The following is a 19,064-nucleotide window of genomic DNA, read 5'->3' as shown; positions in this document are numbered from 1 at the left end:
ACATGAACTTCGCTTCAATTTGGGTGCACATGAAGTTCGCCCCAATTTGGGTGCACATGAAGTTCCTCTTAAATCTCGCCTTTCATCATCATTTTAACTTGAAATCACTCTTTTCTAAGCATCAAATCGGTTCAAGGCAAACAATCTCACATCTTCTCTTGAGCTAATAAGGCAAATTCTCTCGCAAACACACGCACTTGAAGTTCGCTCCAACTTGCATGCACTTGAAGTGAATTTCAAGTCAAAATTGAACTTGTTCTCAATCATTTTTATTGCTTGATTGACTCAAATCTTAGGTTTTTTATTCATTCATTCATGAAAACATGTCAAACTTACCTCATAGAAGGCCTAAAAGGAAAATTTGCTCCTATCAAAGAGCACATGAAGTGAAAGTCGCTCCAAAGAAGGAGCACTTGAAGTGATCTTCAAATCAAAATCATGTTCACCATTTTCACTTATGATAACTCAAATGCTCTAAGTCGCACTCAAACAAGGCTTCTAAGATAAATTCGCTCCAAAAGTGATGTGCATGAAGTTCGCCCCTGAGGTCATGCACCTGAAGTGAATTTCAAATCAAAACTATAACTCTCCTTCGCTCACTTTCACTCACTCACTTAACTCTAATGCGTCATACCATGCTCAACATGAAGTCTTAGGATGAATTTCGTTTTGAGAGAGAGGCACATGAAGTTCACTCCAAATCACATGCACATGAACTTGGATGCATATGAAGTGGATTGAAACTTGGCACTTAAGTGTTTGCTCACTCACCCTCCTCCATTCCATTCATTCAATTATGATGAAACTAGGCTCCGAGGTACTCTAGAAACAATTTCGCTCTCGACTAAGGGCATTTGAAATGAATTTCACTCCTCAAGAGGAGCACTTGAAGTTTTTCGCCCTCAACCTTGAGCACTTGAAGTAACTTGAAAATGTACTCTTAAGTTGCATATCACTACTTCATGCCTTAGTTTATGCCTCTATAAACTATAAGACCTCAAAAATCACCTCATCGATATGATTTCTCCTTCGACTTGAGGCAATAAGAGTGAAATTCGCTCTAGGAGAGGGGCACTTGGAGTTTCCCTATCTAGCAGTCTCTCACAGTCTTCGGTTGAACTCATGATGGAATTGACTTCTCATGATATCTAGGGCTACAAACTCACTCATTTCACCTGCGAGAGGGAGATATTAGACTAAGAGACTAGGACTTGAGCAAAAAAAAAGGGGTCCCCATTTTGATGGGGCGATGTGTGAAATGATCACAACAGGGCCTACTGATTACTGAAATTTGACTATGTTTGAAAATTGTAAAGATCTAAAACCTAGAATTGGCATTATTGCTCCTAGAGATCTAAAACCACTCTCAAACATCCTACCAATATATACATAAAATATAACTTAATACTTAAATGTATATATTCTAATGAAGAGAATGAGACTGACTTGAAAAAAAAAAAAGATAATTTTTTGATGTGTTTGAGCATCTTTTTTTTATGCACCTGATTTTTTGCTAGACACTCGCTGAGTTTTTGGGAAAAACTCACCGAGACTTGCCTAAAAGTTTTTCCCAAAAACTCTGCAAGTTTTTTGTGCGAGTTAATGGTGTAAATACTTGCCGACCAAAAAAACTCATTGAGTTTTTCAAAAATCATCGAGTACTCTACAAGTATTCTATCTATGGGATGACCATTAAGGGGGGGTATTAGACTATTTAATTATTATTTAAAGATCATTTAGTTGTTTTTAGTTTAGTTTACTTGTATTTGCTAGTTTCTATTTTCAGTTTCAATTTACGATTGTTTCATTTAGAAACCTCGTCTTTGAAATTGCTTTAAATGGAGCTTTGCATCTCCATTGTTCAATTAACCATCTGATCGAAGATGCCCTGAGAAAAAATACCTCGATTTGCACACTAGCTCGGATTTCAGTGATTTGATTGGCATTATAGGGGTTTTTGAGCCCTTCTGAGCATGATGGTGATCTCTATTTTGCTCCAAAGTGCCCATTTTTTTCAGCTACCCCCAAATTTTGCCTTGCTTGGATTTTGATGAAACGACAGTCAATCTTAGGGTTTTGACATGCTGTAAACACAATGGCAACCATTATTTGAGCCCAATGTGCACAGAGAAAATGCCCAAGGTTGGATCCCTCAAGGATGTGGACAAGAACTTTACAAATCTGATGCTCTGATACCATGTAGAAGTTGATGATCAACCACAAGAGCCAAGATTCATTTGCAAGCAAAACACCTATCACACAAAAGAGATCAAACAAAGATAATATGATCTATAACAATCGGGGAATTTCGTATTATTGCACAAACAATATTGTAGATTCACAATTACAATGAATGAATGACTTGCTTTTATAGAAAGCAAGAGATTCCCTAATCTTAAAGTTAGGAGAACTAAAGAAATGCAAAGTAGGAGCTAAATTAGACTCAATCACATCTAGAACTAAAGCTAGAAAGACAAACTCTAAATAACAAAAAGCACCTAAGTTTAGCTTAAGTGAAAAAGTAATTAAAGGACCTAATTAATAAATAATTAGATTTAGAGTTACAAGACTCGAACATGGCAAGCTGATTTTTGACTTGGACTCTGACTCAGACTAGGTGCCCAGACTCGGCAAACTGAAAAACCCAAGAGATTCAATTTTTTTTGAGGATTTAAAACCTGTTTCATACATTCTTTAATAAATAAACATTAAAGACATAATAACCTCATCAAATAGAAACACATACACAAGTTTACATTGATCACCTAAGTATAAATGCAAATTTTAGGTTTGAGCTGAAGGAAGTAAGCTAAACTAAATAATGCATTAGAAATATAGATAGTGCCAAATGTCTACAAAAGTCATGGAATATGAAATCCATGTCATCAAAAGTTCAAAACATATATCAAGTTCAACGTAAAAGCTAGAGCCTAGAAGTCTAAGGCTTAGAGGAGCCAATATCAGTGATCACTCGACCTCGCAACTGTCCTACGTGTGCGCCTAAGATGGGTCCTGGAATGTTTTGTAGCCATGATCTCTGCCTGTGTCTCAGGCTCAGGATCAGCCTCAGTGACATCCACATCATCCTCGGTCTCGAGGTCTTCCAATGGGTCTCCTCGTGCTCTAGCCTCCTCTGCCATCACTACTGCCTTTGCCTCTCGATCCACTTGATCAACCCATTCTAAGTCTTCATCACTGAAGACAATATCATCAACCTCAGTGTTCCACTCTGCTTGTGGATCAACCTCCTCTAAAGTGATAAGAGATGTGTCAGTGCCCAAGATCTGTCTGTGAAGAAGGCGAAAGTTGTAATGAACAAACACACAATCATTCAATCTTTGCACCACCAACCTATTGCGATTTTTGGAGTGAATATGCTCGAACATGCTCCAATTGCACTCACATCCTGAAGCACTACATGGCTGGCTCAAGATACGAACTACAATTTTTTGTAGATTTTGGCACCTTATTACCAAACATCTCCCACCATGCATTTGAAACAAAAAATAATAAAAATTATTTTTATTCTATAACTTTGAGCTTATGATAATGGTAATAGAATCATAGATAGAAAAGTTTAAGATTTAAATTTTAAACTATGCCTTGATTAGATTTTTACTTAGCATCATTTGTGTCCAGTTTTGCTTGCATATGTTTCATGAGAAAAAGTCTCCTTGTGCATTCCTAAATATCTCTATCTCATGGACTATGTGTGCTCCAATTGATGAATCAAGTGACATTTGCTCTACAACTTCATAGAGCCCACTCTACACCTCATTATCGGCCTTCAAATCTGGGTGAAATTGGAACGTCGGATTAAGGTAGTAGGCAATTGCATCTATAGGCCTGTGAAGCAGATTGTGTCATCGTCGATCAATGACCTCCCATATGGGACTATACTTAACCTAATTCCCTGAATAAATGGCTCTAATGGCCTCCTTCACCTTGTCCATGCCCTCATAAATGTAGCCCATTGCGGGCTTCTCTCCATTAGCAACTTGTAGGAGAACAATAGGAGGCTCTATGAATTGTGATCACAAGTTGAAAGTTGCAACATTAAGCTTTAAGTTGTAAGTTTTACATAAACAAGTGTGAATAAAATTAAGGAAATGAAATGGAAATGAGAACAAAAATGAAAAATATAATAGATAATTACCCGCACAATCTCCTTAGCCGGTTGCCAAATGCTATGCTCATCAAAAACCCGATCAGCCGCCTCAATCCCTATAGTAGTCTTTGCATATGATGATGCGGTCCACTCCTCACTTACAAACGTGCGTTTCAATCTAGCCTTGGACTGAAGTAAGAATTGCAACGTGATAAAATTTGTTGCAAATCGGGTAAGTCCTGGAGGAGACAACTCTTTCTTATTTGTTAATTTTCTCATAAGGTTGAGGACCCAGGCATGATTATATATGTATTTACAAATATTCCTTCTAGTCTCTACACATGTTTTAATCCATGGAAATTTACCATGATCCTTCAATATGAGGTCAATGCAATGAGCAACACAAGGGGTCCAAAACAAGGTGGGGTGCCTCTCCATAAGAAGTTTACCTGCAGCAACATAATTTGCTGCGTTATCTGTTACTATTTGCACCACATTCTCCTCACCCACGTCCTTTAACACTCCACAGAGATACTTAGCATTTTTTACATTCCCTGAAGCATCAATTGACTTCAAGAACACTGTGCTACCTAAGAAAGAAAAAAAAAAGAGATTCAGTAAAATAAAAATTAAAAAACTTAATCACTGAATCAATAATAAATAGGTAGGAGTATTCTACATTATCAATTCTCTAATTCTAGGAGCACTCATTCTATATACAAAGCTTAAGAGTGCAAAACTGTCTCTTTTCCTTTAATATAAGTGCTCTTTTAATAAAAAATAAATACCTGGATTGATTTAGGTCAAAGCTTGTACAACTTAAGATAGATTCCTTCAACTTGGTAATATGGAGCCAGCAAATTGTCCACCTACTGTTCTTATGGAACTAGTTACTGTGTAACATCTTTCAACATCCATTTATTATATATTGATCCCTTCTAAGTGTTTGAATGCAGGAGGATGGACTGCTTCACACTGCATGTGGAACACCAAATTATGTTGCACCTGAGGTATCACCATATTTTCGCAGTATGTCTAATATTAAATTAGTCCTACAAATTTATGTATGTTTTCCAGTATGGTATTTATTATAACACCAAATTGGAAAAATAAAAAATTTACATCTTTGTCTGCATTTTATTTTGCTTTATGCAGGTCATCAATGATAAAGGTTATGATGGTGCAACTGCAGACTTGTGGTCATGTGGTGTTATACTTTTTGTCTTGATGGCAGGTTACCTTCCTTTTGATGAACAAAATATTATGATACTATATAAAAAGGTTAGAACTCCATACCAACTTGAGATACTTTATTTTTCAGTTATTTTATCTTTTTTTTTATATTACTTACCCTGTACAAATATGGCTCAACTGACACATGATGCAAATAAATTTTAGATTTGTAAAGCAGATTTTAAACATCCTCTATGGTTTTCCTCAAGCGCAAAGAAATTAATTTCAAGAATTTTTGATCCAAATCCTAAGACGGTAAAATGAAAAACAGTTTATATTTATTATATACCATACATATATTCAGCTTTTAGTATCTTTACTCATTGTGCTTGGTCTTCCCAGAAGGTTGAAATCTGATATGAATTTACTGATTCGCATATTTGTTCTTTCCACTGGCAGCGCATTACAGTACCAGAGATCATAAAGAATGAATGGTTCCAGAAAGATTACATGCCACCCAAGTTCCAAGAAGATGAGAATGTAGGCTTGAATGAAATAGATGTTGTTTTTAGTGATTCAGAGGTAAGATGTTGCTAGTTATGTCCTGGGTGATTTTTCTCTTTTTTCTTTTAAAAAAAATTAAAATTTAAGAAACATCCTTTTGTGTAATGTTTAATAATTTATTATTTTATATTGGTTATATCCAGGAGCATCTTGTCACGGAGATAAAAGAGACACGGCCTGTGTTTATGAATGCATTTGAACTTATTTCTGTATCAGAGGTTCTAAATCTTGGTAATATGTTTGAACAGCACATGGTAAGTGTCAGGAAAACTTGTTTATTGCTATTTGCTATAAAACACCTTTTTCAGAAAGCATCTTTTGTAGCAGAATCAGCAAAAGATTCTTATTCTCTATTTTATCTCCTAAGAAACTTTTCTTTGAATAAATCTCCGGAGAAGGAATACTTTGTTTCATAAGTAGTATGTGTGAATTTTTATATTTCCTTTTATAAAACTAATGTATAAGGCTGACTTGGAGATCATTGATATTTTTTAAAAATGTCTTTGAATTCAATGGCACAGAGGACCATTTGTTGAAAATTTGGAACATGCTAAACAAGAAATCCAGATTTCTAGGTCTTACGGTTCAATTTCTCAAATCTTAAAATCTCTGCAGAAGTGACAAACTGCTATGACTAGTGTCAGAACCTTTCAGTGCCATGTCAGCCAATAGGCTGTATTTAAAGGACATATTGGCATGACCAGCTACACAAAAGACACGTCAATCATGGGTTGTACTCGTACTCATAGGTCCTTTAAATACAGCCTATTGCCTGGCCATGGATCCCACTGGTGCTATTGCTAGTGTGGGGGTATAGTAAGCCCTCTTGGTCACTGTCATTATGATTCTTCTATGCTAATTCTTCACGTTTCCTTGTCTCAAATGAATGCTTCTTTAATCATACGGTAGATTGAATGTGCATGGTATGGTAGATCTAATGCAATATATATGTTACTGTTGCCCCTTGTTCAGTTCACATTTCTATTTTTTTGTTTTTTGATGAATTAGATCTATGTTTCTAATGTATCTAAATCTTGACTTGGAATAGAAACTCAATCCTATCAGTAGATTGAAGAGAGACTCCTAACGAGTGCTTACCCTTGAAATGAAGCCCAGTAGAGCAACTGTGATTGATCTTTCTGGTTGAAAGTGGTCAAAGATTAACCAAGTATATCATCTTGGCAATTGTAGGCATTCCATTTTAAAGGAAACCAACCTCATATGAATGTGTATGCAATGTTATCTTGGTGACAGAAGAATGTGCCATTCATTTTCAAGTCAGCCTCCTCATATTATTGTGCTCTGTGCTTTTTTTAAGAACTCATCAACCTGGCTAAACATGTAAATTTTCTGAAAATAACTGGTTAATAAAAAAAAGTTAAAACTAAAAATTGGTACGGTATGGAGATGAGTAAACATCCAAATAATCTTAACTGAATCCAAGGAAAACTTGTATGTTTTGTTTTTAGTCTGTGTCAAAGGTCTTCCTTCATGTTTGTATCTCTAAAATTTGAATAGGACTTATGAATAGGCATTTTTGAAGTGCTTTTGAATTACTTGATATTCTTCAGCATTCAACCACAGTATACATTATGATTTCTTTATCATTTATAAATATTGCTGTTACTTTTCAGAATTTTACAATGGTTAGTGGAATAGCTGACATTAATTAGTATATCTGCATCAAATACAGGGTATAGGTTCACTTTGAATTAAAGATAGTATGTTCAGCAAGTAATAGGATCTATGCCAACATGGGCAAAACTGCTATTTTAGTCAATACTAAGCTGTAAATATTGTATAACAAAGATGTTTTTCTGGTCAAGACAGATATCTCATTGACATAGTTCTACGGTTTCCAGGTTGCGCATGCCTTTAAGTAGTTATAGCTAATTTCCCTTTTATTACTACTCAGGACTTTACAGATGTGGTTTAATTCTATATGCTTGTATTAGGGTTTGGTTAAGCGACAAACAAAATTCACATCCAAACACCCTGCCGAAGAGATAATATCAAAAATTGAGGAAGCTGCTGGATCTCTTGGATTCAATGTAAAAAAAAAGAATTATAAGGTATCGAGTATCACTTGATTATATTACTCTATGGCTTAATAAATTATATTGGTATGTGTTCTTTTGAAATTGCCTTTGGGTGATTACCTACACAAGTATCTGGTGTGCCATCTTATTTTAAATTTTTTGTAGGTCTGTTCTTTTTTATGCAATTGGCATTTCTTTAGGGCATCATTATGTACTATTGTTTTGGGATTCAAATATGTAGCTTTGAGTCAATCTGTATTAATCCATATTTCATGAGTAATGATTCACAAACATCCATCTCACATTAGCATGAATTTCTCTTACTTTCTAGATGACGTGTAACTTGCTTTCAGGTGAAGCTGCAAGGTGCCAACATTGGAAGAAAGGGTAGTTTGTCTGTAGCGATACAGGTACTAATACAACTCATCTTTATGATCTTGAATGTTCTTTGCAAGCATAAAACTAATGGTCATTGTAATCTATTAGAACCCTCTTTAATTGTCATTAACTGTGCTATTATTTGCATAGTGAAGCATTATTTGTATCCTTGTGCTACAATATTTTCTTGTTGTGTTTTAGTTATTTGAAGTTGCTCCATCACTTTGCATGGTTGAGGTTCAGAAGGCTGGAGGTGATACCCTGGAATTCTCTGAGGTTGAGACATACTTATGAAATACGTCTTCCAAATGTTCTGTTTAAGGATGCATTCTAGTAATTTTCTAGCAGTTATGTTGATCCAGTTCTATGGTTTTACCTGCTTGTCACAAGCTATGCAATGACTTCATTTTTTCTGTGCAGTTTTACAATAAACTTTCATCTGCATTAAAGGACATTGTTTGGAAGCCTAAGGTAAACAAGAGGGAGATTACATAGACTAACAGTCAGTTATATGAAACAGTCAGAGAAGCTTACGAAATATGTTCTCTCTGCTGCTAAACTGCCTTAAAAGAAACTTATTGATTAGTTTTGTTCAATGCTGCATCCTGAATTCCCATTAGACATAATTATTATTATAGATTCTATACAACATTCTCATTAGATATGATTCTTGAGTAGATAGTTTAAGATTAAGATAGATAGACCTGATTCTCTGTGAACCACACAGTTGAAAGATGAATGAAATTGTGAAAAGAAAAAACAATGTATTATTATTTGTCTTTGGGGCTTTCCCTTTTGATATATAAAGTTTACATCTATTTTATTTAGTTTAAATCCCCTTTTCTTTTCAGCCGAAATATATTTTGTAAGATTGTCATGTCATTGCATGCGATGGTATATTTCATTAGATCAATTATGCAAAAAATTCATGGCAACTGAATTCAAAGGTCATTTAGGGCAAAGGGGCCACTAGTTGGGTGGGCTAGTTTGGTGACCATGTTGCACTTACATGTAATCTTGTGTTATGCCAATTTTTCATAAGATACGATTGGAGTCTAATTTACCTATGACTAGGGTTTGGAGATATGACTCATGATACAACTTGCCATATCAGTGAGTTTAGTAAGAGGTGTTAAGGAAAGGAACTTTTAAAGGTCTGTGCAAAACTTGTGCAATGAAACGCCCAGTAGTTGAACAAAAATATACCATTTATTCTAAGTAAACATCATATTCTTATCTTGGAAACAACTTAGATATAAAATAAGTGCTCACAAAACTTTTTGTAAAGTCTAAATGTTGTTATACCTATGCCTAAATCATAATGTATCAAATCCTCAATTGTGTGTACCAAAAACCTAAATTTTATTACACCAAACCCTAAATCTTCTTATATTCTGCTTCAATATTCCAGCCATAGAGGCAACATTTTATTCACATTTGTGAGAGGATGTGCATCTGTTCAGCAGCTCATTACTGGTGGCCTTAATGATATATTCTACCTGCTTGGTAATGTTGGGAACTTTGTTAATGGTGGTCATGATGTATAATCACATAACAGTTTATGGATTGAACAATTTCAGGCAAACTTTTGGAAATAATGATTAGGCTGACTTTCTGATACAGTACATGTTAATGTACAACAACAATTCCTAGCAATAGGCTTAGAAAGCCCAGTTGGGTGTTCTGTGTTAGGTTTAGAAGTCCCATGTTGAAGTGGATTCTGCAGTTTATTCACACCAAACACATTTTCTCCATGCAGATGATCATCTAGGGTCCCAGTGGCAATATATTTGTAGACCAGCAGTAATTATTTGCTTTTGGACTTGTGCAGCCAAACAGCTGATGAGGTTTTGGTAATGAAGCGATTAGAGTATCTTTGTTTCATTAAAAACTTACTTGACTCTTTGGAGTTGTCTTGGTAAAGTCTCTTTACTGATACTGATTGGCCATCTTTGAGGTAACCCAGATAAACTCATCTGAAGCCTCCATTTCCTAGTGGTGCAGGAGCACCTGATGGACTTTATGCCTCCATGGGGCAATTTTGTAAATTTGGCTTTAGCATTGTGTTTTGATAATGTAACGAGGTCTTTTAGACCATTTTGGACTTATTTGTATTGAGTTTGAGTCTTAGGAGGTCATTTGTGGGTTATATGGAAAATATTGTAAAAAATTGTCATGTTGTCAAATGTTGTCATGCAATTTTGCATTTTTGGTTGTATGTGGAAGGTGAAGGGTAAGTCATTTAAAAGTCAGTTGTAATTGATCATTGTTGGTTGGAAAAGAAACAAATATGGCCTCCAATACGAATTCCATGAGTTGTTAAAGGTTAAAGAAGGTTGAAGAAGGATAGAATAAAGAAGGAATTTATTTTTGTAGCATCCTTACATTGGTTTTTTTAAGTTTTTAGAATTTGCAGTCTGAAACATCCTATTTTACGGCCCTTGAATGGTCTCATATTGAGGACTATAATATTTGGATGGAAAGATATTTGTTTCTAGTTTCCAAATCTTTTTGTCTCATTAAATTTTATTGAGTTTTGTTTGAGATGTGGCGATTTTGGTGAAGGCTGTCCAGTTTGACAGTTTTTGGTGAAGATAACAATTTACAAACTTTGTGGTATGGAAATTGTTGGTACATTAAAATTCCTCAAACCAATTGGAAAATTTTAACAAATGATTCTAGTTTAATGTAAAGGTGTTTTGGTTCAATTTCATTAAGTCTTTCAAAAGTTATAATCAATTTGGTGCAGGTTGCTTGGAACCCTACCTAGGGTTAACATTTTTGGGAAATATATCATAAATTTTGTTTTAACCGTTGGATTTGGCTATAACTTAAAGGAAATGGTTGTATTTAGGCTTTCTTAAATCTCATTGAAGCGATTGGCTTAATTATGTCTCTAGTGAAAGTTATTACCGATTGTTCTCAACAGGAAAATTTTGTCCTAGTACGTTGATATGGCTAAAGGGTTACAAAAATCAATCTATTGTGTTGATGTGAATCATCCCTCTTGCATCACCCAGTCGGTTGTCCTTGCCAAAAAAACTTGTGGCTTCTGAAAGTTTGTGAGAGGAGAAAATTGTCAGGATCCTTATATTATACACTTCTATGTTGTAACTGTTGGGTCTCAAATCAACAGATTGGATAGGTTCTAAGGATATGCCAACTCCTATGCTCAAACCTTCCAATTGACTTGGCCAACTTATAGAGTGAACCTATTTGATTATTAACTCTCTCACTTTAGGCTCTGCAAGTGGGTATACCTACTCACTAGTTGTTTTCAATGACTAATGCTTTTTATAGCAGATTAAGTATCTTGATCTGATTTCCTCCTATCTCAGAATGGCATAAATTCCCAGGATGGAGATATAGCAGATGAGTTCAAGATTGTTGTTGTAGAAGTATTCGATCTTTGTGCTTGAAATTTATGTATATACACTATTGCTAGTCTATTCTATATTTCCTACTCAACTACTCCTATTACTTTTAAAGTGAAATGTGAACTGATGAGTTGTATTCTATAGATGACCAGTGCCTTTCTTCGCTGTTTGGGCTACAGAGTTTTTATATTTCTTTAGGACTTATTGTGTAAACTTATGAGACAATTTTTAAACCCACCCCCTCTCGATGAGTGTGTCAGTTACTATTTCTTATGAGCTCTACTTCAGTGTCTATATTGTAAACTGCTTGAATGAATTCAACCCTAACTTTTAAGAGACCATCCAAGGAAGAAATACAAGGAACAATTACAATTCGCGAGTAAATCTTTTTGATCCAAATCTACAATATGAAACACATAATTTCATTGTAAGAACACGATCTTCTTTTAGATAATATCATAAGCAACTACCTGTAGAAATGCAATAATCCACAACATAAACGCAAAGGAAAACGATTGATTATATTATATATATTTGCCAAAATATTACAATGGTAAGCCTGAGGCTATAATCTACTCCTTCTCTAATGTCTTCCCACATTACCAAAGTTCCCTCCTTTATATGAGAGTATACATTATCACCAAGCGTTGTGACTTTTCAACATATAACCGTTAACTAACATTTTTTGTTAACAAACTGGAAGATAAACAAATTGAGTACCCCCATGTGCTCGATGTACTTGTCATCTTTATTCATTACAATATCTTTGTTTAGCATCCTCATGTCGTCTTTGATCAGTTAATAATGGAAGTTTTAACAACGGTTACTTGGGAACATGCTCGAATTTAATGGCGATGTGACCTTCCCTGGGGTTTGTTTCTGATTTTCGCGGCAATCATTTCGATGAGAATATATCTTTTGATCCCTTATTTTTTATTCCATCGATCTCTTTGTCTCTATCAATGATACTTTTGTTTTGAATATTACTTTGAATATGTATTTTCTCCCTTTATCGAAATGCTGCATTCGGTCATTATAGTCGTCTCCTCATCGATATATTTCTGATGTCCGTCAGGTTTCATGTCGAAGAGACCTAGGGCTTTGGTGACTTCCTTTATCCTTCCATCGAAACACCTTTTCTATTGACATCACTACACCCCATCGATAAATGGGTCTGTCGTTTCATCGAAGTCTTCTTTACTTTGATGAGCTCATTAGTAATTTTTCATTGATAAATTTGTATCGGCAAAATCATACATATCGATAACACGCCCTTTAGCTTCCTCGAAACCCATATCTTTATCGATATCTTTTATCGACGTAACTTCCTTTTGTCTGATCGATATCATTCTTTCGATGAGAGCGTTTCTTTCGGTGAGTCTTCTTCATCTTGCATCGATGGTATTGTTTCTTCGAAAGCCTTTTCTCATCGGTGGGGACCACCTCTGCTTTCTTCGATACTTTTTGTCGGTGAAATCATCGCTTTCGGTGAGTCTTTTCTAGAGTTCACCGACACTCCCTTTTCTTCGATATCCCTTTTATATCGATGAGACATCGCTAAGTCTCATCGATACCTTTTGAATTTTGGATATTCGATAGAGTGCTATTACACTTGCTTGACAACTTATGGAATATTATGATATCAATAAAAATAATGGGTTTTTCTAAAAATGGAGGGCTCTCGTAATTCAATCTTACGAATCAAGATATTTTACTTAATTCAAATTTGATGCTCAACAGTAACCTTGTTCTTTGCAAAATCCATGGCCCTCTATGTTTGACTTTGGATTTCTTGTAATGCAAAATAGTAGTAGTTGTATTGTTATTGTAGTCAGTCCCAACACTTTAATAATGCCACCTGCAAAGAACAAGGATGTGGAGTTAAAACATGCAAATTTGTGACTTATCAAACATTTGAATGGGATTTTAATATTTTATTAATTTGAGCTCGTTACAATTTATGTATACAGAAGAACTTGTGCTCCAAAGAAAATATTGATGCTTGAATGTGGTACACTATATCCGTTCACAATAGTTAATTATGTTGTAGTTTAATTTGAAATGGTGGCAGCAGAAAATTAAAACAAAAGAGCCTTTTTTAAAGTTTTTTAAACATTTGAGCTTCTCAATAATAGAACACAACGTCTTACCTCATTGAATATTTTTTATATAATATTTTATGAATATCTTATTATTAAGATGCTTAATCAGTTATAATGCAAACTAGGGATTTAGAATTTTTAACAAGCCCTTGTGAGTCTAGTTGATTGAGACTCCACTTCAAGATTTGCTTATATTTTACATTCAAACATCACAAAAAAAAAAACTTAAAGCCAGCAAGCTGCCCCTCTTTGTTCCACGAGTCATTGTAAAATCTTAACTTATATTCTACAACACCAACAAGATAAGAATATTAATGTTCATGAATGTAAGAACCCTGCTGATTCTAACTCTCCGGAATTACTATTGTTTGTGTGTTTTTGAATTTTCAAGATTTTTGAACAATTTTAAAGCAAAAAATAACACATGCTCCATGCAAGAATTGCACATAGAACCAAATAGAAATGAAATTGAGAGCAACTGCAACTATATTATGAATAGGATAACTACTACAATAAATTCTACTGCTAATTACATACCCATAGGTCCTTAACTTATTTTAAATGAATAATTTTGGTGTTTGCCAACCAAAACTAGGAAACTAACCAAAATTGGTGTACAAGTCCAGAATGTGATTTCTTTGAGCCAAAAAGTTGATGGAATAGCCTGAATAGGTGAGGCGTTGGGAACTGTGCACTCAGAATGCAAATTAGGGAGGTGTTCCTGTTAGGGGTGCCACAGATACTGAGAGGGGGGGGGGGGGGGGGGTGAATCAGTATCTAATCGGTAATAAGTATTTCTTAAGTTAAAACATGTAGAACATAATATAACAGTGTACCGGTATGCAAAAAATAATGCAATAAACAGAATCAAGAATATCCACATGAAAAGTACACCATAACACAAGATGTTAACGAGGAAACCCGGTGTGGGAAAAACCTCGGTGGGATTTGTGACCCACAATATTCACTCATTGGCCAATAAGAGAATATTACTTACAATAGGGGCCTGCACATGCAGGAAGGCCAATTGCCTAGAGCTCACTGCTTAATGGGAAGTCACACTGACTTACAATAAGGATTATACTAATCCAATAACTTGTACTGCTTTACAATAGCATCTTCAATGCCAGATTCAGTACCGGTTCCTACTCTGTTATTTACATATACCCCTTGACCTATATTTCGTACATTAGGTCTGCCTAATATTTTCTTTTATGCTCCTACCTCATTATTACAAATGTCTACAATGATCTCCTTTATATATAAGAGTCATTTTACAATTTGCCAAGTCGGCTTACAATAATAAACAAAATATTGTATAACAAAAATCCTGTCGGCCTCAGTGCTGGTATACTTTCTTTCTTCTGTGCTGATGCCAGTGTAGAGTGTCATCTGTTGATGCCGGTGCACTATCTTGTCCGTGTAATGCTTTGCCGGTATAATGTCTTGCCGGTGCCATAGGATTGCAAGGTTGCCATCAATGACAAAACCTTCAATCACATACAATGTCTCATTGGAGTGTGCATATGCCAACAATCTCCCCCTTTGGCATTGATGGCAACACTCATGAGAAATTTCAAAAAGTGTTCAAAAGTGTGCAGTCCAAAAATGTGAGAGCTCCCCTTGAGCATATGATTCCTGTGTTTTGAACTTTCTCATCCCACTACTCCCCCTTTGGCATCAATGACAAAGGTTGTCAATATGTCAGTAGAGTTTGTAGTTTCATCTATCCATAACCTCAACCTTGTAGCTGGGTAGTTATTATCTGAAAAAGATATCTCAAAATCAAGTTTATACTATCCATAAACTTCTTACTATCTTTTATTCAGTTCTTTTCACTGTACTGGTGAGATGCTGCAAATGCTCTGCTGGTGTTTTGCTTCCCTGTGTTAATGCCTCAGAAATTTTCTTTCATAGAGATGCTAAATAGTCCAATCTTGGACTTAGTTTAGATCTCAAATGTTTTGCCTTATTTATTATTAGTTTAGATCTCAAATGTTTTGCCTTATTTATTATTAGTTTAGATCTCAAATGTTTTGCCTTATTTATTATCCTTTCTTTCTCCCTTTCCAATTTGAGTAGTTCTTCCTCAAAATTTGCTATCTTCTCTTCAAAAATTGATAGTGTATCAGGTGAGTTGACAGAGCTATTTGCAAGTCTATTTATCTCATCCCGTGCCTTGCTTATTTTCTTGTCAATATCTATAGTCAAAAAGTTTGTTTTATATGTATCTTTATTCAAATTTTTGTATTCTTTCAACAAATTGCATAGTGCCGGTAGAAGTGTGTCAAAATCTCTATTACACTTCTTTATTTCCTCATCAAAGAATTTCTGCTTTTCAATCTCTACCTTATCCTTTAATGAATCTTCCTTTATTTTCTCAATGTTTTTTGAGATATATTTACACAATGTATCCAATTGTCCTAAAGAATATTTATTATCTATATTACAGTTAGGTGCAATTACCTTCAAAATTGGTATAGAATCATCAATTGCTTTGTAAGCCTGTGAGCTGCAGTCAGTTATTTTCTTGATAGAATCAAGTAATACCTCAGTCACATTTGTTGATTTAAATGTTGATGATGATCCAACAATCTGAGTATTGGTGGAAGTAACCATGCTTGTATTGACCTCTGGTAGGTCAGTTTGTGTCTGCATTTCTTTAAGCACTGGTTTTCCTACTTCATTAGTTACCGGTGGCACTGTTTCCTTATGTACTTGTTCTGAGTTATGTTGTTTCGGAGCCTTTAACTCTGTTGGTTTCTCTATATGTTGTGTTGTCTCTGTCTGTGACTCAGTTTCTACCTTTTTCTCTGTATCTTCTGCCAGTTTCTCTGTTTCCCCTGCTACTGGAGGCTTATTAGCCATATCTGACTTTTCAGTTGTATCTTTATCTACTACTATGTTGATCTTCTGAGTATCAACATCCACAGTGTATAGGACTTCAGAATTAGGTTTATTATCCTCTACATCCATACTCTCGGCTGTCGGTTGATCTTCAGCAGTTGTTGTTTTCACCGGTGGGGGTAGGTTGTCTTTAACTTTGATGCTTGGTGGTCCACCAACTTTACCTTTCCCCTTGTCTCTATCTTTTTGATATACCTTTATAGGTTTAGGGTTCCTGTACTCTTCTTGTTTTTCTTTGTCAACCAGGAATATATCCCATCCATCTTCTGTTTCCTCTGTCACTTCATTAACTCATCTTGCCATTAGTGAAATATGTCGGTGTGCAGTAGAGAATACTGATCGGTTTGCTTAAGCAATCAAATCATCAATTTCTTTTGGAGAGTTTACCGGATATACAACATGTAGCTTCTCAATTTTTATTTTCTTATCTAATTCTATCACTGCTTGCCTTTTGGCCTCAAGTCTTCTAAATAATTCATTAGGAATTTCATTTACTACTTCCATCAAAAATTTCTTGTACATGTCCATATGCAAGATAACACTGTTCTCAACTTGCTTTTTCTCATCAGCTGTTAGAGTGTCATAAATTTTCTCTATGTTCTTCAGTTTTCCTTCCTCTGTGATTTCATTTAGCAGTACATCAAGAGGGGCCAAGTCTCTGTTTGTCCTTTTCTTCTTCTTAGGTGTTAGCTTCTTCTTTGGTGTGGCCTTTCTAATCGAAGATCTTACTGCTTGTTGTTTTTGCCTTGTTCTTCTAGGTGAAGGAGTGGTTGCCGGTAAGGGATCTCTTTTTCTTACAACTCTTTTAAAAGTTGTAGGCATGTCACTTCCTAAAGAAGTACCTACTGGTGATAGATGAGTTTCAGGTTGTGGAGCTGCCAACTCATCCTCTGTTATGCCGGTTTTCTTCAATACATCTTACTTAATGGCTTTTGCTTGTCTGGACCCTTTCCTTACAAATGCCTCAACCTTCTTTACTCTTTTCTTTGATTGTATTTGGCTTTCTATAGTCTCAGCACTACCAAATACTTCTTCCTTAGGTTCATTGGGGGCTTCCAGAAGTGCTTTAGCATATGTTTCAACTATGTGATCATCTGTTTCATAGCCCATCTCGGTTACCCAAATTGTCCTTGGGATGACCGCTTCCATCCATATTTCATCTTTCTTAATAACAAAGCATATATCATCTTTGTATTTGTCTACTATTTTATGAGATAACCTTACTCTTTTCTTCATTTTGGTCTTTAATGCTTGAAAGAAGTCATCAATATTGTTTTCCTTGTTCTCACCCATGTTATTGAATAGTTCAGTCAATTGTTTTCCTACCGATATGTCATATCCAAGTTCTTTATAACCTATACCGGGAACCTGTTTTGTTATGTGTAGCATTAGGCATACTAACAGATTTCCAAATCTGAAAGTTCCTATCTTGTCCTTCTTGATCTTTTCAAGGTTGTCAATTAGTTCATCCTTTAACCATTCACATATGTCGAATTTTGCATTGTCTATTACCATATCATAAGCACTCTTAATGCATAAACTTGAAACTGAATTAAGTCTATTAGCATGAGTGGCTTTATAACCTAATATCATACTGATGAATCTCACATTGATATCTTTTACATCATTAACCCTTAGAGACCTCTTGTCAAATGTTGCACCAGTCAGTTTTGTAACTAGGTCATTGGGAACCTTCTTGGTTTTATTTGGCCTCTTACCGGTGGTTGGTAACCCTGTGACAGCTTTCACAGCTTCCTTGGTGATCTTAAAAATTCTCTATGTACTCTGCTTAATACTATCCTAATCACATCCTTAGGAAATTTAGGAATGCTAAGGATCTCTGTAAATCCTAGGGTTTCAATAATCTTGTGTTCATCTTTAACATTGCCGGTGTTATCACATATCACGGTTTTATACATGGTTTTGATTTCCTCATCTCCTAATTCTTCAATGTTACAGTGGATGTACATTCGGGGGTCTTTAGCATAAACAACTCCTTTAGGAATTTGAGAAAATGCACCTAAGGTATCATCCTTCTTTGCTATCTCGGGAACTAACTGAAATACGAGCCTAGGTCTTTTTATTACCTCAACAACAGTAGGGTTTGCTATGTATTCAATTGCAGAGGTGGATGCCATGATTAAATACCTTTTACTGCCTTGGATGGATGATTGCTTGGAGTGTGCTTGCTTCTTGTTCGAAATGCCTTAGCTCGGAATCTTCATGCTCTCTGAAAATTTAAAATCACGGTGAAATGAAATGGAGCCAAAACCTTAACTTTATAATGTCTTTTCGCCATCTACCACATTAATTGCATGCCGGTTAAGTATTCACTTAACATTGTCTGCTGGTAATAAGTAATTTTCAACTTCTTATCTCTAACCGAGGGAATAATTAGCACGTGTCATTAGATTGC

At 35.3% G+C, this 19,064-nt stretch overlaps 1 protein-coding gene across 3 annotated transcripts in view; it reads left to right on the top strand.

Moving 5' to 3' along the window:
- LOC131036174 (CBL-interacting protein kinase 23) overlaps window positions 1–9,089 on the top strand; it is a 103,466-nt gene extending 94,377 nt beyond the window's left edge. For 2 of the 3 annotated variants that reach the window (XM_057967996.2, XM_057967995.2), the window contains 9 exons: window positions 5,065–5,118; window positions 5,264–5,389; window positions 5,507–5,596; window positions 5,741–5,863; window positions 5,989–6,099; window positions 7,801–7,917; window positions 8,238–8,294; window positions 8,464–8,538; window positions 8,683–9,089. In XM_057967996.2, the coding sequence (XP_057823979.1) occupies window positions 5,065–5,118; window positions 5,264–5,389; window positions 5,507–5,596; window positions 5,741–5,863; window positions 5,989–6,099; window positions 7,801–7,917; window positions 8,238–8,294; window positions 8,464–8,538; window positions 8,683–8,757 (828 nt within the window). In that variant the 3' untranslated portion in view covers window positions 8,758–9,089. The remainder of the gene's footprint in view (window positions 1–5,064; window positions 5,119–5,263; window positions 5,390–5,506; window positions 5,597–5,740; window positions 5,864–5,988; window positions 6,100–7,800; window positions 7,918–8,237; window positions 8,295–8,463; window positions 8,539–8,682) is intronic. The other variant, XM_057967997.2, reaches the window with a different exon arrangement.
- Window positions 9,090–19,064: the final 9,975 nt, after the last annotated feature.

Source organism: Cryptomeria japonica, chromosome 4 (genome assembly GCF_030272615.1).
Source record: "Cryptomeria japonica chromosome 4, Sugi_1.0, whole genome shotgun sequence".
Classification (NCBI taxonomy): domain Eukaryota; kingdom Viridiplantae; phylum Streptophyta; class Pinopsida; order Cupressales; family Cupressaceae; genus Cryptomeria; species Cryptomeria japonica.
Note: the sequence above shows the minus strand (reverse complement) of the source record. Positions and strands in the feature narration are given on the sequence as shown.